Source organism: Poecilia mexicana, unplaced genomic scaffold, assembly GCF_051168715.1.
Source record: "Poecilia mexicana isolate PSO_F unplaced genomic scaffold, ASM5116871v1 scaffold_3, whole genome shotgun sequence".
Taxonomy (NCBI): Eukaryota; Metazoa; Chordata; class Actinopteri; order Cyprinodontiformes; family Poeciliidae; genus Poecilia; species Poecilia mexicana.
Window position 1 is genome coordinate 35,129,233 of NW_028263372.1, and position 17,460 is coordinate 35,146,692.

A 17,460-nucleotide genomic window follows, 5' to 3' on the forward strand; every position below is an offset into this window, starting at 1 on the left:
CAAAAGCGATTTCATTGGTTTAACGACACTGACGTCACAAAACGTCGATTAGTTTTATGGTTGCCAGGCGTTTTTAGATTGAAACGCGTTGTTGAGGCGTCAGTCTGAGAAAGTATGGGAATGATTGCATTTTTTACAATCGCATTTTACTTTTTGACTTACCGAGTGATGGCATCCTCAACTCAAATATAAAACAAGCCTTTCTACTGTTTCACTTTTAAAATAATTCATGTTATAAAGTGATTCATGTTTGCCACTTTGCCTTAGGATCTGCATCCAGCGTTGGACTCCCCAGTTCTTACATTTCCAAGAAATAAACATTTTTAAATGAAGCAGATGTTTAATCTAGATGACAAACAAGCAGTAAAATGTTTCTATACCACTCAGAAAATTTAAACCTGTGTTTTGTTTCATGATTTCTAGGAGCTACAGTTAAGAACAAATTACTATTCAAGCTGTTAAAGGTTAATATTTTGACCTCAAAAGTTTAATTTAAAAAAAAAAAAAGATAATATGTAGGAATTTGGGCCTATTTCCACAGTCATGTGAATTTGTACACAGAAATTTCTTGAAAGTTAAAGATTTAAGCATTTTTTCCCCCTGTTTTTATGCAATTGTTTCCAGACAAATCGCAATAATTTTCATACTTTCAACATTAAAAAGCAATTAAAATGTAGAAAAGTAGCATTTATACACCAGCAAAAACCTTTAAGCATCATCTCTGAAGGGATTTTTTTTTTGTCGTTTTTAATACTTTACTTCTTCCTTTTTACTCCATTTGTGGTTTCAGTCATTTTAATAAAGGTTTTTAACTAATACTTGAGTTTTAATTTAGCAGATATGCAAAGAAAAGTCATAAAATACATCAAAAAGTCTAACAAAGCAATGATTAGGATGCAGCAAAGTATAAAGAATAACTTGGAGGCTCAAAGTGTTTTTAAATGAGAGGGTGTTTCAAGGTTTTACATGTTATACTGCAAAGTTCTGCACCTGCTGAGATAAATCATGTAAAGAAAAATAGAAATCTGGGGCGATCGCTGCACAGTGGGATCTCTGAGACCTCCATCGGATCCCTGAGGGGTTTGGAAGGACTCATTTAAAATCAGATATAGGTTAACTTCCTCCCTGAAATCACCCTCAGCATGGAGCTGCAGAGGTTTTTTATTCCTGTTCTCATTATATCCAGCTGTTATTGCCTCCGATCCTCCCCCCTTATCACCATCAGTCATAAATCTTAATGGTGGATTTGTAGAAACGTTTCTTTTCTCCTTATCAAACAAGCTAAACGCTAAAATTGCGCGTTCATGTTTGAGCCTCAGCAGATCCAATCACTCTGTTGTGCTGATTTAGATCTTAGATTAGATGCATTTTGTAATTTGCAGGTTTGAGCAGCACTTTGTCATCATCATCATCATCATGATTTTTTTACAGCCTCTGTTTCCATGGAGACTAAATATTCCAGTAGCACAGCAGCAGAAGCTCATGCAGATCACAGAGGTTTCTGGTGGCGAGACAATAAAAAACGGTTCTGGTCTGACTGACTGAGGCTGCTGGGAAGGCGTGGTACTCAGATCCAAATGGACCCAACTATTCTCAGGATCATTTACAGACTCAGACATTAAAGTTCATTTATTAATAACCTGCTTTCATAGAGACCAGTAAGGTTTTCAGAAAAATATGAAAGCATCGCTCATGACAGAACGTCGTCAAACTTCCTGAGAAGTCGAGTCGAGTTGTCACCTCTGTGTTCAAAGACATAATATTATGACAGTACACTGCAAAAACACAAAATCTTACCAAATATTTTGGTCTTTGGTCCTACTGCAAATATCTCGGCACACTTCAAATAAAACAAAACTGACTTACATGCAACTTTTCAGCAAGATATAGGAGCTTGCTATTGGTCAATAATTTCTTTATAATGATGAAAAAGTTCCAGTTCTACTTACAGATTATTTTGCTTATAATAAGACATTTTCTCCATGTTATAAGTGAAATAATCTTCTATTAGTTCTTTTCCATCCATGTTAAGAAACTATTGACCAAAAACCAAACTCCTACATTTTGCTGAAAAGTTATTCGTAAGTTAGCTTTGTTTATTTCAAGTGTACTAAGATATTAGGACTGAAAACTAGACTAAAAATACTTAATATTTTTTATTTTTGCAGTGTGGAAACTGCCTGTAGTTACTGTCAGACTCTTGTTCCAAATCAAACCCATTACTTTTGTCTGTTTGTTTTTCAGAACTGTTGCCATTTATTTGGTATGCTGTGTTGTTCTGCACTTTATAAATATGGAAGATGTAATTAAGTCAGTTTTTTTAAGTAGTTTTGAAGATATTTGCACTAGAAACCATGCTCCAGCTGCAACTCAGTAAAGAAGTGGGATTTTCTCAGTGACCAAACTAAATATTCTGAAAATGAGAGAAAAAACTGTATTCAAAAACAGTTTGACTCATAAAGTTTGACTTCTCACCAAAATAAACCATAAAATCCAACATGGCTGCCTGTTGGAGAGAAAAAGCAGTAATAGCCTGCTGATCAGTAGCTCTGTCAGTTTATATCTCATCAAATAAATCACACATCTAGTCCTTTACAACCTCTACAACAACCGAACATGTTGATATTGTGTTTAAATGTCTAAAATGCAGATTAATACTGTATTATCAGCTTTTTGTTGCTAACTGTATTTTTTTTTGTTCTGTTAGTTTTGATGACTTTGAATTTCAGCTAATAAAATGTTATGATTGTGCTGTAGCCTAAACACTCATGATGAAGACAGTCCAAGTGCTGCAATATTGTTGGAAAGTTTGGTGGAAGAAAAATGCAAAGCCATAGATTTATGGAGATGCTGATTTCATTTTCAAGCATGATTTAGTATCGACACTCTCACTGGGTTTGACAAAGTTGATGCAGTAATTAATGTAAAAGGAGCCTGGACCACATTTTGAGTGTTTATACTGCACAGAGATACTATTAGCTCTGTCAATCACAGTCTTGTGTGGACCTGCTCATCCTCTCTCTCCCTCTTGCTCTCTGCTGCGCTGCAGCTAGCATGGATGCTAAGGCTAGTTAGCATACCCACAAATGATGGCAGATAAACAGTTTTACTGTAGTGAGTTGTTTCTCCACCATTAGCACTTTAAGCAGCATACACAAACATGATTGGGAGCACTAAGACCCGCCTCCTTGTTCTGATTGGTTGTTTTTGGTACATTTCTTCAGACTGCAATAGTAGCACATGGAAGAGATCAATATTTTCACATATTATCTGTCTCATAAACTGTCACTACATGGTAACAGTTTAAATATTTTTATAAGCAGAATTATTCAAAAATAACAAAAATAAACAGTATGTGTGATAAATTGGCTGTGTATTTTTAGCCATTTCAACCAAATTAGTTAAATAAATGTAAAACTTTTTGATTAAATCTTAACTTACTAAGATATTTAGATATTCTTAGAGTTTTATTTCTGTACTATTTTGTGGATCCCACCTGAAGCCCACAGTAGTAATCCAATGAACGGCCCTGCCACACGCATCAACTTCATTCATTAGGATTACTGGTCCTGCCTTTCTATCTCTCTCTCTCTCTGTCTCTCTCTGTCTCTCTCTCAAATTGTAATCATGTAATCTTATGTAATCAGTCTTCAGGTGTAAATCCTTTTAAGTTTTCAATGTTTCTTGTCAGACAAAGGGCTTCAGCTCCAGGAAACAGCAGCAGGGATGCTGACCGGCATTTCATTAAGTGGAGACATCCTGGGAGGCAACAATGCACCCGTGAATGCCACATTCAGCCAAATGGCTGGGTCAACACATCCCAGGTGTTTTCGCTTTAAAATGAAAATCAGATGTGATGCAACCTTTAGTTTTATAATAAAGTGACGCGGCTCTCAATGCGCCTCCTGCAGCCTCCCCGAACGGCAGCTGGCGCCGACAACTTCAGCATTACATCGTTAATTTCTGCAGACATCTACATTAAAGAAATGCGCAGGCACCGCACAAAATGTCAAATCACCTCCGGCTGTGCGGGAGCCGGGCGGAAACGCACACGGATCCTTATCTGCGCCCCTTCAGCGCTGCACAATAGTTCCCGATTTAGCGCAAAAAAAAAAAAGAGACAGAAAAGAGCGTTACCTTCGGAATCAATATGTCCGCTCCTGGGCTTTCCAATTTGTTTCAGGGTCCCGCTGGTTGCAATAGGAGCGCGTCAAACATCGCTCAGCCCTGCCTTGCCTCTGTTTTGCTGAGAGTCAGGGTGTGGGACGCATGGCACGTAAAGATGCATAAGCATTTATTAATATCAGCCAGAAATCATCCTATCCATGCCAATTTATGCAGAGATGCAACAAGAATACACACACAAATGTGGATTATTTATTTATTTGTTTATTTATTTATTTACTTATTTGGATATTAGGATGAAGAAAAACGTGAAGATAATTTAAAGGAATCCAAATCCAGAGGGAAACAAACCAAAAGTGAAACAACAAATGAGGAAATTAATCTTATTCCGATCTTAGAACTTTTTGTTTTAAATAACTTGTAAATAAAATGTTGTTTTAAATAAAATATAATCAACGGAAGCAATCATAACGTTGACCTTAAATAAAAAATCTCCAAGGTAATTTATTAAATATGGAAAATAAAAATGTATGCATCGCCTTGTTGTTAACTTTGTTAGAAACAAAACAATCTTCCTAATGCTTTCTCTGCTTAATACACACCCAAAGCACATATTTTTAAACTGTAAATTGAGCAATTTCGATACAATTTATTTATGTAATGTTATTATGTATTTTTGTCTTTCTTCGGAGACGTGAAGAAATCTACAGATCAATCCCTGCAGTTATTCCTCCCGCCAGCAGAGGGCAGCAGACGCTCTGAAGTGTCGATCAGCAGTCTGCTGACTCACTCCGGGTCACACAAACCAGCAAATCCATCAATAACAACAACCTCTGATCTGAACATACAAATCAAACTCAGTTCCTAAATCTATAAAAAAAATAAATAAATGGATTCTTTTAGTTGTTTTTAATGGGGTTTTTTTTGTTTGTTTTTTGTTTGTATGTTTTTTTTTAAATAAAATCAACAAGAGAATTCTGTGTCAAGGCTAATTATTTCATTGATTTATTACTTCAGGTTGAACCTCCAACATTATAGCAGAAGACAGACAAGCTTCTTCGTTCCATGCTCACAGTTAAACATGGTGGTGGCAGCATTATTCTGTGGGGAGGCCTTTCTCTATTTGATTCAAAATTGTAAGAAAACTTCCAATAAAAGGTAACAATGCATCTATAACACAACCTTTGTAGCAGCTTCAGTCTCTTGTGTGAATGACTGTCGGATGCTCCAGTCACTGCCTTACTGCTGCTCCTCCATTAGATGAATTCAGCTCTGCTGTGCTCTGATGAAATGGCTCCGTATTGGAATCTAAATGACACTAAAATGAACTGAATTAAAGTGAACTGAACGAAATTAAATTGAAATGAGTTGAATAGAAATGAACTAATTAAAATTGATTTAATAATTTAACTGAATTGACCTGGATTGGAATAATTGAATTGAATCCAACTAAACTGAATTGAATTAAATTGAAATGTATTGAATTGAACTGAAAATAAATTAAATAAACCGAATGAACTGTGCTGAATTGAATTGATCTGATTGATTTGGACTAAACTGAATCTTACTGAATCTAAAGAAATCGAACTGAACTGAGTCACAAAAACCGAATTGAATTGAAATTAACTGTGTTGAACTGAACTGAATTGTAATGAACTGAATTCAACATTGAATTAAACTGAATTCATTTAAATTGAACTGGACTGAATCAAACTGAACTGAGTTGATTTGAACTAAACCAAATTGAACCCCATTGAATCAAACTGAACTGAAATGTAATGAATTGAATTCAACTAAACTGAATTAAATTTAGCCAGATATTTACCTCATGTTAAATATCTTGCCTGTGTGTATAATACTTCTTTTGCTTTTGGTAAAATAAATAAATAAATAAACAAACAACAACAACAACAACAACAACAACAACAACAACAACAACAACAACAATAATAATAATAATAATAATAATAATAATAATAATAATAATAATAATAATCTGCGAGTTTTCGTGTGAACTGGATGAACCCACGGTACCACTCCGTGTCTCACTGTTTGTGTCTCATTACAGTCACGTGCGCGCAGTTATTGTCATCTTAATGGCCGACTTACAGCTTTTGTGCTGCAGTTTATGCAAATGAAGGCTAAAATAAGAGGATCTCTCTTTGTCAGCGCGGATCTCTTAAACAGAAGCGTCTCTGTTAGAGAACAAAGGTCCGTCAGAAAACGCGCTGCCTGGCTCACAGTGACACCGACAGAACCGGAGCGGCTCTGATCTGCGGACCGGTTTTATTTCCGAGGTTTGAACATGAAAAACGAGACGGATCATCTCCAATCGACTCGTTTTCAAATTTAGAAATGTCTCTGCATCGCCTCCTCCTGCTGCCCCGCATGAAATATGACCAAAATTATTCCTGAAATCCATCCAATCAGAAGCCATGACGTAACATAGCCACATCCACGCCCATCCAATCAGAGGCTTTGCCACGCCCAGAGCCCATCCTGCACCGTCATGGTGCTCGCTCCGGATGCAGTTGTCATGGAGATGGAGGAGAGCTCGGCGTCCACTGCCGGCGCTGTTACCATGGAGACCTCAGGCTCTGCGGAGCGGGCAGAACAGGACCGGATCGGCGTCCCGGCGGTCCGGAACAGAAACTACCGGGTGCTGATCGCGATCGGAGAGATTTCCACAGAATATCACCTGGAAGCGGCGCGGAGTCAGATCACAGGAGGTGAGACAGAGAAAAACCGAACCGCTTTATTCTGACTGGGGTGTTCAAAGTGTGGGTCGAGGGCCATTTTGTGGCCCCTGGAACTTTCATGTGGGTGATATTTAGACAGGTCGCAATAAGTAATAAATCAATGAATTGCATGATAAATTAAAACTATTAATAATTTACATTTGCATCATTTATTGTTTTTCTCTTTTCCCTCCTTCTACCAAAAATTGGATGAAAAGTTTTCAGTCTGGTGTTTTGGTCTCAACCAGCCCTTTTTTGAAGAATAATTGTGTTTACAGAGACTTTATAATTCAACTTGTTTGGATATTTAAAATGTCTTCCAAGTTCAGGGTTACATTAGACTTGAAAGTTTATTTATCTTTGAGAATGCATTCAATCAATCAATCAAATTTTATTTGTATAACACATTTCAGCCGCAACATCATAACTTTCTTGTTATATTACTTGAAAATGGTCTCATTTATCACAATAACTAGCAATATTATAATGATAAAATAACTATTTAAGTAAAATAAAAAAACAATTACAACAAAAATTATTTTGCATCTCAAGTCGGAAAAGCAATATGACCCACAGACTATTTTCAGATTTCAGTATTTTTTTTAAATATTGGAGATGCACTTTTTAGCTCATTATTTTTTTAATAAAAAAAACACTGGAATTCAAAAATATACAGATTTATGCCTCAAACCTGAAATGTGAATATAACCGCTATGTATTTGTGTTTGTTTTTTCCTCTGCATCAGGTCTGCTTTCCTGGAACGTCGACCTGTCTGTCTGCGACCTGAATAAGGAGCTGCAGCTGTTCAGGAACAGACACACCGCTCAGTTTTCTCCTCAGGTCAAAGGTCAGACTCAGTTCATCGATCATTTTGCAGAAGCTTTGAACGGCAGCAGGACGTCCTGGTGTGTAAAGCCGTGTGTGTGTGGGTTGTGATCAGTCTGGATGGACAGAATATGAGTGGAGTTTTGTCTAAAACACATTTCTGCTGCTTTGTAAAAATGAATTAATCAGCATTTTTCATTTGATTTAAGAGTTAAGCAGCCTCTTAACTCGGATATGCCTTGGACCGGCCCTGCTAGTTAATAGTTTTGGTAAGATTTTGTGTTTTTGCAGTGAAGGAATCTATTTTATCATTTTTCCTGCTGTGAGTTGCTCTTATTGATGTTGATTTAAAATAACTCAGGGAGTGTTTTTGAATGCTTGGCAGAGAAACATTTCTGAAAGGTCAGCGTGGAGAAGCCATCAGGAAGAGCTTTTAATCTGAAAGGTCAGTCCTCAGATGTGGTTCAGACGGGGTTTAAATCCCCCGAGCTCGTTTGTGTTTGAGAGCGGCCTCCGTCTCTGCCGCCACACTCCGTTTCTCCCGACGCCGTGCCATGAATACTAACGCAGCGGCTGGTGGGGGCAGCGCCGCCAACATGGCCGACAAACCCAGATACAAAGAGCAGGGAGAGAGGAAACCACTAACTGATCACACCCACTTAACACAACATTGGTTTATCTTTGATTTTTCATGCATGTTTTCTAAATTAAATCAGTTGATTATTTATGATATTTTCTGACTTCGTTGGTTTTTTTAAACAGTCAAACTGTTTTCATTTGTTTTCACCTGAAGATCAGAGAAAGTGAAAAGAAACTGCAGACAGGAACATGAAAATCCACTTATCAATTAATATGAAGAACATTTACATGAAAAAAATGAATTTGCTTTAAATCATAGTCACCTGGAAATACACAATTTCATGAAATGCAGAAGTGTTTTTTTTTCATTATTTATTAATGTTTTACATATTTGTTTTTTATTAATTCATACATTCTCTTTGTTTATATCCAGTTTAGAAAAGATGTTTTCTCTTATTTTGCATTCACAAGCATATTTTGTTTATCTTAAGGCACATGCATCTAAAATATACTGAGAGATTATGTTCTAAGGCTTTTCACTCATTTCTACTGGGCTCCTTTTCATGTGGACTGTTTCTGTAATTATGTGTAAAATCAAGATGACACCTCTAATTATAATCAGAAGACACATGCAGATGATCAAATGATGAGAGTGTCGGACAAATGCTGCAGAATTATGAACAATGTGTGAATTTATACACCAAAGTTGTGATAAATTAATTGTCAGATGGAAAGTGTAAATCAAAATCAAGAAGTTTATAAATTTAGATACTAACAAATAAAACAAAATACTGTAAAATCTAAAAACTACTGCATGTTTCTGCCAGGTAGGAAAATAAAATATTTTTGGTGGTTCTGTCAGCAGTTGATTTAAATTTACTAAGAATGTGATGAAAAGCAGGATTTAACAGTAGCAACACGTCCACAACATGCAGGTGTATTATCAGCTTATTGCATAGAATATAAAGAGATTATTTAGTTTACAATATCCTTATTGCATTTTTCTGACTACAGTTTTATCAGCTGAAAACATTATCAATTTAATCAGCACACCAATGTCCATAAAAATGGAGCTTATATGCTAAAAATAAATCATTTTTCAAGATGGCCGCAGTTTTTGAGGCTTTTCAATCAAACTGTTTCCCATCTTCATGACTTGGATGAACTTTATGTCACATCATATGTTTTCCACTATGGTCATATATTGCTACCTGAGCCGGTTCAATTCCCAATGTCTATCCAAAACTCTTTGGTACTATTCTCTGCTTTAGGGGCTCCTAGAGGGGTCAGGGCCCCCCGGAGAGGCAGAAAAACACTAACAGGGCTGTTGTGAATGATTTTCAGAATCATAGTGATGCGACTCCTGATGCCTTGGGGCCAAAAGGGGCAATATTTACATAAATATCCTTAAATGTTTCATTATAAACTGTATACTAATACAGATTTTAGTTAATCTTAAGATTATTCATATTTATTTTTAAATAAGTAGAGGGAAAACATTTTATATATTTAGGTGGTTGCTAGCCTTTGGCAGTGTTATTTTGGGTCACAGGCTGAAAAGTTTGGGAACCATTGCTGTACAACAAACAGGAAGTCGGCCATCTTGGATTGAATTTGAATTGCTGACCCTGTTTTGGCCGTATGTAGCCTCCACATTTGATCCAATTCCTCCTTGAGGCTCGGATCGATCGGCTTCAAATCTGGTCCAAATGATCTTAAGGGATAGGGCATTAAAATTTGGTCAAATGGTGAGTTTTTGAGCGTACTAAAGGGGTGTGGCCTAACCTCGGACTTTGACTACACACCACGGCTGAGCCTTTGGTCAGTTCATCAGTTGAGGTCTGTGATTGGTTCTTGGCTGGTGACATCACTGTTTCCTCGCTGAACGATGAGGCACACAGACAGCCAGGCTACATAAAAGATCTCCTTTCTCCCCAAGAGAGGAGGAAGAGGAGGATGAATGAAGCTGTCACCCACACGGCGCGATTAATAGAGGTCCAGTGGAGCGGCTCTGCAGATTGATATCTGGTGAAGCAGAACCGGGTGGAATCAGAGACCCTCAGGGGAACAGGGGCCATTAACGCTGCAAAGATCTGGTGTACAAATATCTGAAAACACATCTGAGGGATTAATGTACATATGTAAATAATTAATATTATTTTTAATAATATTAATATTGCAAAATAATCACTGTTTTGCAATATTAAACAGTTAAAAATTTTTGAAGTTTGTCAAAATTTATTTATTCTTCAAATTCATTTTGTTTTGTCAAAAACTTGTTTCCTCTTGACACAACTTACTGGTTCTGCTATGCTGCTCTTGGTGGTTACCATAGCAACCTGTAACTGACAGCTCCTCCCCCTCTTTCTGTTGCCTAGTAACCGTGGTGTGTATTAGGGTCAGCTCTGTGTTTTCTTTACATTTCTTATTTTATCTTAGCACATATTGTAAGCAAAATCAGTTGCCGTGTTTTGTATGTTTTTAACTTTAGCCGTTTCATTTTTAACCACCACCAACTGCTCATTGCTCTGCAGTTTGTTTATTATTTAATGAATACAGACCGAAGTCGATGGACTGATGTTAACCACCAACTGTTATATCTTGTAAAATCACTAAAACTAAAAAACGTCTCTGTAGTTTTATGTGGTCAAGCTATGCAAGAGTATTTTTTAGGTCTGAAGTAAATTAGTTCCATTTTCTAAAACTTTGAAATCAACATTTGAACAAAATGGTTGAAATGTTGATTACTTCAGCTACAAAATGATTAAATGATAAAAGTGATTTTTAGGCGATTTGTGTTCCTTGCTTGATGGGAGTTTTTGGTCGAACCATTTGGAAAGTGATCTGTTCAGTCTTTTCCCACAATCCCACTCTTAGAGCTCCAACATTCCCTTAAAGGCGAAAAGGGCACAGAAAAAAAAGTAGTAGAGAAGTGACAGTAATGTAATACTGCAGACACAGCATAACTGTTACAACTCATGTAATGTCATTTTTGTCTGGTCTTTATGTCATTTTCTCTCAGTGGGGAGATTTAATTTTGTGTTGCTGAACCAACAGAAGAGCTTTTTATGACTTTCTCTCCCACGCTGCACATGTTTGGCCCGCTGTCGTCTTCCTCTATTGATTTCTGCCTGAGGAGCCGCTCAGATGCAGAGTAAATCATCGCAATGTGCTGAGAAAAGCAGAAACCTGCAGAAGATAACCTCACACATGCAGCTTGTGTTGCTGTCAGCTTTCTGGTGATTTAATCACAGATTTTACGTAGCTCATCAAAACATAATGAAAACACGAGTTGTGATTTGATTAGGACTTAAGATTGGCTTAAACCAATTTTATCAATATAATTTTTGTGTTTTTGAAAATTTTTTGAAAAATCTGGAATGATGATTAAAAACATGCTGCACCATCATTCTTCTTCCACTTCCTGTCGTCTTCTTTTTCATCTTTTCTGCCTGCAGTAACACCTGGTTGTTGATCGCATGATGTGCTTCGCAAAATACATACATTTCAATATGGCCATAAAAAAGATCCTAATAAAGCTCAAAAACCGTGAATTTTCTCAAAAATGGCGTATTTTCATAAAGCAAATGTATTTTCATAATTCTAATACTTAGCTCTTTGTCACTGACAGCCATCTTGGTAGGCAGTTGCTAAGGAGTTGCTATGACAACAATAAAGATAGGTTGCTGGTGCCTATCTCCAGCTAATGTTCTGGGCAAGAGGCAGGGTCACCCTGGACAGGTCACCAGTCTGTCACAGGGCAACACAACCATGCACACACACCTAGGGGCAATTTGGAGAGGCCAATTAACCTGACAGTCATGTTTTTGGACTGTGGGAGGAAACTGGAGAAAACCCACACATGCACAGAAACTCCATGCAGAAAGACCAGGGCCAGGAATTGAACTCAGAACCTTCTTGCTGCAAGGCAACAGCTCTACCAACTGCACCACTGTGCAGTCTGAACTAATCATAAAATAAATTTTATCTCACTTTTTGTTCTGACTAGTCATAATTCAATATATCTAAAATGTATTTTAGATAGTAGTAAAAACTCAGACACGTTATTGATTGTGGGCGCTGCCTGTGTGTCCTGGTTTAAAATTCAGCAGTGTTTATTGATCTGCCCCGTTCTTCTCATGCAGCCGGGGTTGTTCCTGAAGATGTTGCCCCTCCTGTTTCAGGTTCTTCCATCTGCACCAGACAGACTAACACTAATGCATGACTTCTGAGTGTTTAATGCTTGTAATGTGAACTATGCCAGAAAGATGAGAGGCTGCAGGCATAAGTGGTAAGAAAAATGCTCCATGCAGGCAACAGCAAATATCTCACTCCCTGTTTCCTTTGCTGTTCAATGAAGATTCGTCAATTCAGACTTTCCTTTCAGAGTCAGTTCATCACGGTTTGGAAAGACTGTAAGAGTGTATTCACAGAGCTTTTCTAAATTTGAACGAAACAGCTGTTATGCTAACAGCTGAGCTAGATTTTTGTTTTGTGCTTTAGCGGTTTTGCTAACTTTCAAAACAAGTTAGCTTCCCTTGAATTAATTTGGAACTGCTAATTTACTCCACAGCTTTCAGTTGAATAAAGTTTGAAATCTTTGTTGAAGTTTTATCTTCTTCAAGCAGCTGGATGATTATATTTATGCTATTATTTTCTGATTATTATTTTTCAACTGAGCAAATGGTGATTGTGCACCAAATGTGAGCTACACAGAAAAATACAACACTTACATGAAGAAACAGCCAGGTGTTAATTAAACAAACACATGCAAAAATTCACCTGATTTGTTTTATTTGGTTCCCATAATGCACTGCTTTCAGTTTAAAACAGCTTAAAATCTACTAGGCAAAATTAGCAGCAGACTGAGCAACATTGACTCTGTTGCTCAACAGGTTGGTGTGTAATGACTAATTTAGCCCTGATGGGGGCGATATGCTATGACATAACTTGTCATTGATATATGCTGGGTATCAACATGGGGCTGCACAGTGGTGCAGTTGGTAGAGCTGTTGCCTTGCAGCAAGAAGGCTCTGGGTTCAATTCCCATCCCCAGTCTTTCTGCATGGAGTTTACATGTTCTCCCTGTGCATATGTGGGTTTTCTCTGGGTACTCTGGTTTCCTCCCACAGTCCAAAAACATGACTGTCAGGTTAATTGGTCTGTCTAAATTGTCCCTAGGTGTGTGTGTGTGCATGGTTGTGTGTCTCTGTGTTCCCCTGCAACAGACTGGTGACCTGTCCAGGGTGACCCCACCATTTTCTTTACAAGGGTGGGTGACAACATGGTTGAAGTTAGCATTAGTTTCTGCTAATGTTGATGTAGAGCTTTAGCATTAGCAGCACTAAAGTTCATAATTAGTGGTTTAAGGTTAGCGCAACTATTGTGTTATTTTTTTGACATTTTATAGTTCACTGCAAGTTATCAGATGTGTTTTACTTAATTATTTCTTCATTATATTGGTCTGGTGGTAATTAGGCACTGGAGAAACTTCATCACAAAAAAATAGTTTTTTATTTAATGGAGCCATGTTGGTTTGAAGAGCTTCATAGATTAGAAAGCTGCATTTTGCATTTACTACAGAGTGGTTAAAAAACCAGAAACAAACAAAATCTATAAATGTTTAATATAATTTCCATATAAAAAATGAGAAAACTCTTGACCTTCAGTTGTGACATTCAGAGACAAAGCAGACCGGGAACGCTTCCCAGAAAATGCATTAATCTGCTGCTACCGGAGGAAAAAAATACTACGTCCAGCTGCTGCGTGCATGAGGGATTTAAAGGGATGATGTAAAGTGGCAACGGAGGGAGGGGAGAGAAGATGAGGACGCCTGGCATCGCTGAGAGGCTGAGGGGAGAAAAAAGGCGTGGCGGGCCGGCCGTAGGAGCTGCGTGACCTTTAGAGACCAACGGGCTTCGGCGGCGATGCTGCTTCAGCAGCTGTGAAGGAGCTCAGTTTCATTAACTGGCTTATTGCACAGACATTAAGAAAACAGGAGGTCAGCAGAGAGCACCGTGTCGTAATGACAGGAGCCTGAAGAAGACTTTGCTGAAATCATGCGTGTTGATTTATCCCCTAGGCTCCATATTCTGGGACAATTAGAGGGTTAAATCAGATTTTAACCTGCAGTTTTCCAGGATTTCTGGTTGTTTATAATTTTGGCTGCTTTTTATTCATATTTAGTCCATTTTTAAAGAACATGTTGTTTGCTATGTAGCACAGTTTGTCATTTAGAGTTAGCACCGCTAACTTGCACAGTTAGTGGTGCTAGTTAGAGTTAGCACTGTTAGCGGTGCTAACTCTAAAGAACTAACCAAATACTAGTTTCAGAAACGCTAACGCAGCCTAATATTTAGTGGAAGTTAATGGTAAAGCACTACACCAGTGTATTATTTGGTGCAAGCTAACGCTAACGCTAACACTAACGTTCTATGCCAAAAATGTAGTCAGTGGACGCTAATGAAGATGGCATTTAGTGGAAGCTAATGCAAAAGTGCTATACCACCATAGTATTTAGAGGAAGCTAATGTTAAAGTGCTATATATATATATGAATTATTAATAAAAAAGGATTTTAGAGTTTTAGGTTGACATTATTTATGCTAAAATATTAATTCTTTTGGATGCAGAGGGCCTGACTGAGTCACTCTGCTGGGTTTTTTCAGTCAGTAGAGGATCTGAGTGAAAGCTGAACTAATCTGCAGACACTAATGAAACCAGACTCCATTAGTTCTGTGTTTACTGCTGCAGTAGAGGAGTTATTATCAGCGCTGAAACCGTCAGATTGAGCTTATTCTCCAGTTTTATTGTGACAAGTTAAATCAGCATTTAAGAACAACAGGACAAAGTTCACCTTTTTTTAAATTTAGGCAAATCTGCAGAATTATGTTTTTGTGTAAAGACCCTCATCCCACTGAAGTTTATTCCTCTATTATAAAAGGTCTAATTATAGACTCAGAGGATGAAGGTTATTTTCCTAAAATAAACATTTTCTGCATCAAAGAGAATTATTCTCCATGTTATTTCAGGAACAAAGAGACAAGAGAGCAAAGAGTCCATAAAACATTTAGGCAAACAGACTTTTCTGAGTCTGTTTGGGTTTTTAGTTCCTCTGGGTTTTTAGTTCCTCTGCATTAATTCAAATGTTTTTTCTAAGTCACTCCTTTTTATTTTCAGCCTCATTTACCTTCAATATACAACTATAAACACATAGGATTTAGACAGATTTAATGTAAATATTATTTTAGTTTTAAGTCTAAGGGTTGAATTAAACTAAATCATGTGTGGTGTTTATTTTTTAAATAAACGTCACAGACAGCTGTTTACTGCTGCCATTGGGTAAAAAACAGAAACAGTTTTCACTTCAACACATAACTTCACTACAAGTTCCAGCTGAAAATTAATCTTCCCAAATATTTATGAAAAACAGAATAACACAGCATTAACTAGAAACAGCCAATAAATGCCAAAACTTCTGAAAAAGACAAAAAATAAAGCGTTCGATTTGGAAATGGCTGCATTTGCAACAAACCGCCACCAAATTCTGAGTGCAAAAACAGTCTAAGCATTTTTTGCCTTATTTCTTCTGAAGACATAATAGAACACTTTATATAAGACAAAACTTACAAGTGACTTTTAAACATATATGAGCTCGTTTTAAGTCAGTAGTTGCTCAATACTGATGAAAAAGTTTGATTTCCACTGACAGATTATTTCACTTGTAACAAGGAAAAATATTATAAGTGAAATAATTCACCACAGGAACTATACTTTCAACTGTAAACTTTCAGTTTGAGAATTATTTTTAAAAATAGTTTGATATAAATGACTTTTCTTTTCATTTAAAACTCCAAAACCTGAACTTACTCCAGAAACCAAAGTGGTTCTGTCTTAGAAAATACACTGGGTTCAGTCAGAGGCGTCTTCAGATGCGCTGTAATACAGACTGCTACAGGCGATCTCTCATGTCAACAGCTTCACCATTTACGAAAACTCTATGAAAAAGTTTCAATTAATATGAATTCCATGTAATTTCCCTTTGGAATCAATAAAGTATTTTTGAAATTTATTTATTTTATAAATAAAATATATCTATCAACATAATACTAAAACTAATAATAAATATGCATATACTTATTTTTGTAGTAATATCTTTTTGTTTTTTATTTTTATTTACTTATTCTGTAATGTTTATGATTATGATTGATTATTGCTGGTATGCACATTATTTCAATTAAAGCCACTTAATTTAGTCTTTTGCAAGTTTTTTTTGGTCTGCAGCCACAAAGCAAGAAGAGAAAAAAGAAACATTTTCAGAGGTTTTAAGCAACAATAACCCCTTTTGGAGTGAATCATCAACCTTTTTATAGTTTCTTAAACAGGTCATTTTCTCACCTGTTATGTAGATAATTTTAGCACAAAATGAGTCAGAAAAGCTGCAAAAACAAAACTTCTGGACCATTTCACTTAAAAAAGATTAATTTATTGGTTAATTTGAATGTTTATCATGAAATATCTGCTATTTGTGTTTTTCAGAGTGTTTTGGGTAAAAACTACACAATGAGAAGTATTTTACTATGCTGTACTTTTACTTATCACTACCCATTGTGAGTAACTTCAATTAATTCAATTCAAAAACACTTTATAGATCCCAAAGGTAAATTTAATAAATTTTTCTTTTTAAGTTATTTTATTATTTTTTTCATCTTGGTTCTTAAAATATAAAATAATTCCACATAAATTTAGATTCTGATGGTGTAATTTTTAAATGTTAAATGTTTTGTTACTGATAGTTTTTTACTCTTGAGTATGTTTCAGTTACTTGCATAAAAAAATGTTAAAGTATCGATACCTTTACTTTAGCTACGCTCCCCACTTCTGACGTTTTTACAAATATGCATTAATACCTTTGACCCAAATCTTTCATTTTAATAATAATTTTAAAAATCTGCTTAAATTAGCGTTAATATTTAAACACAACTACTACGATGTAGCATTTGAACGCCTCATTGCCGCTTCGCTCAACAATAATCACTACAAATCCCGAGCGGCTCCTGAAGGCGGCATGAGGCAGCAGCTCGGTGTGGGAGGTTGAACCGATCCAGACCGTTCAGCCTTCATCCTCACCTTCATCCTCAGCAGCATCAGGACCCCTCCCTGCTGCACCCGCGGCGCTGAAGGACGGTAAGAG

General features: G+C 36.7%; 1 protein-coding gene across 1 annotated transcript in view; it reads left to right on the forward strand.

Annotated features, from left to right (window-relative positions):
• Positions 1-6,634: 6,634 nt before the first annotated feature.
• map1aa (microtubule-associated protein 1Aa) overlaps positions 6,635-17,460 on the forward strand; it is a 29,870-nt gene continuing 19,044 nt past the window's right edge. Inside the window, exons 1-2 of the mRNA XM_088004646.1 lie at positions 6,635-6,854; positions 7,610-7,711. Of these exons, the coding sequence (XP_087860772.1) occupies positions 6,635-6,854; positions 7,610-7,711 (322 nt within the window). The remainder of the gene's footprint in view (positions 6,855-7,609; positions 7,712-17,460) is intronic.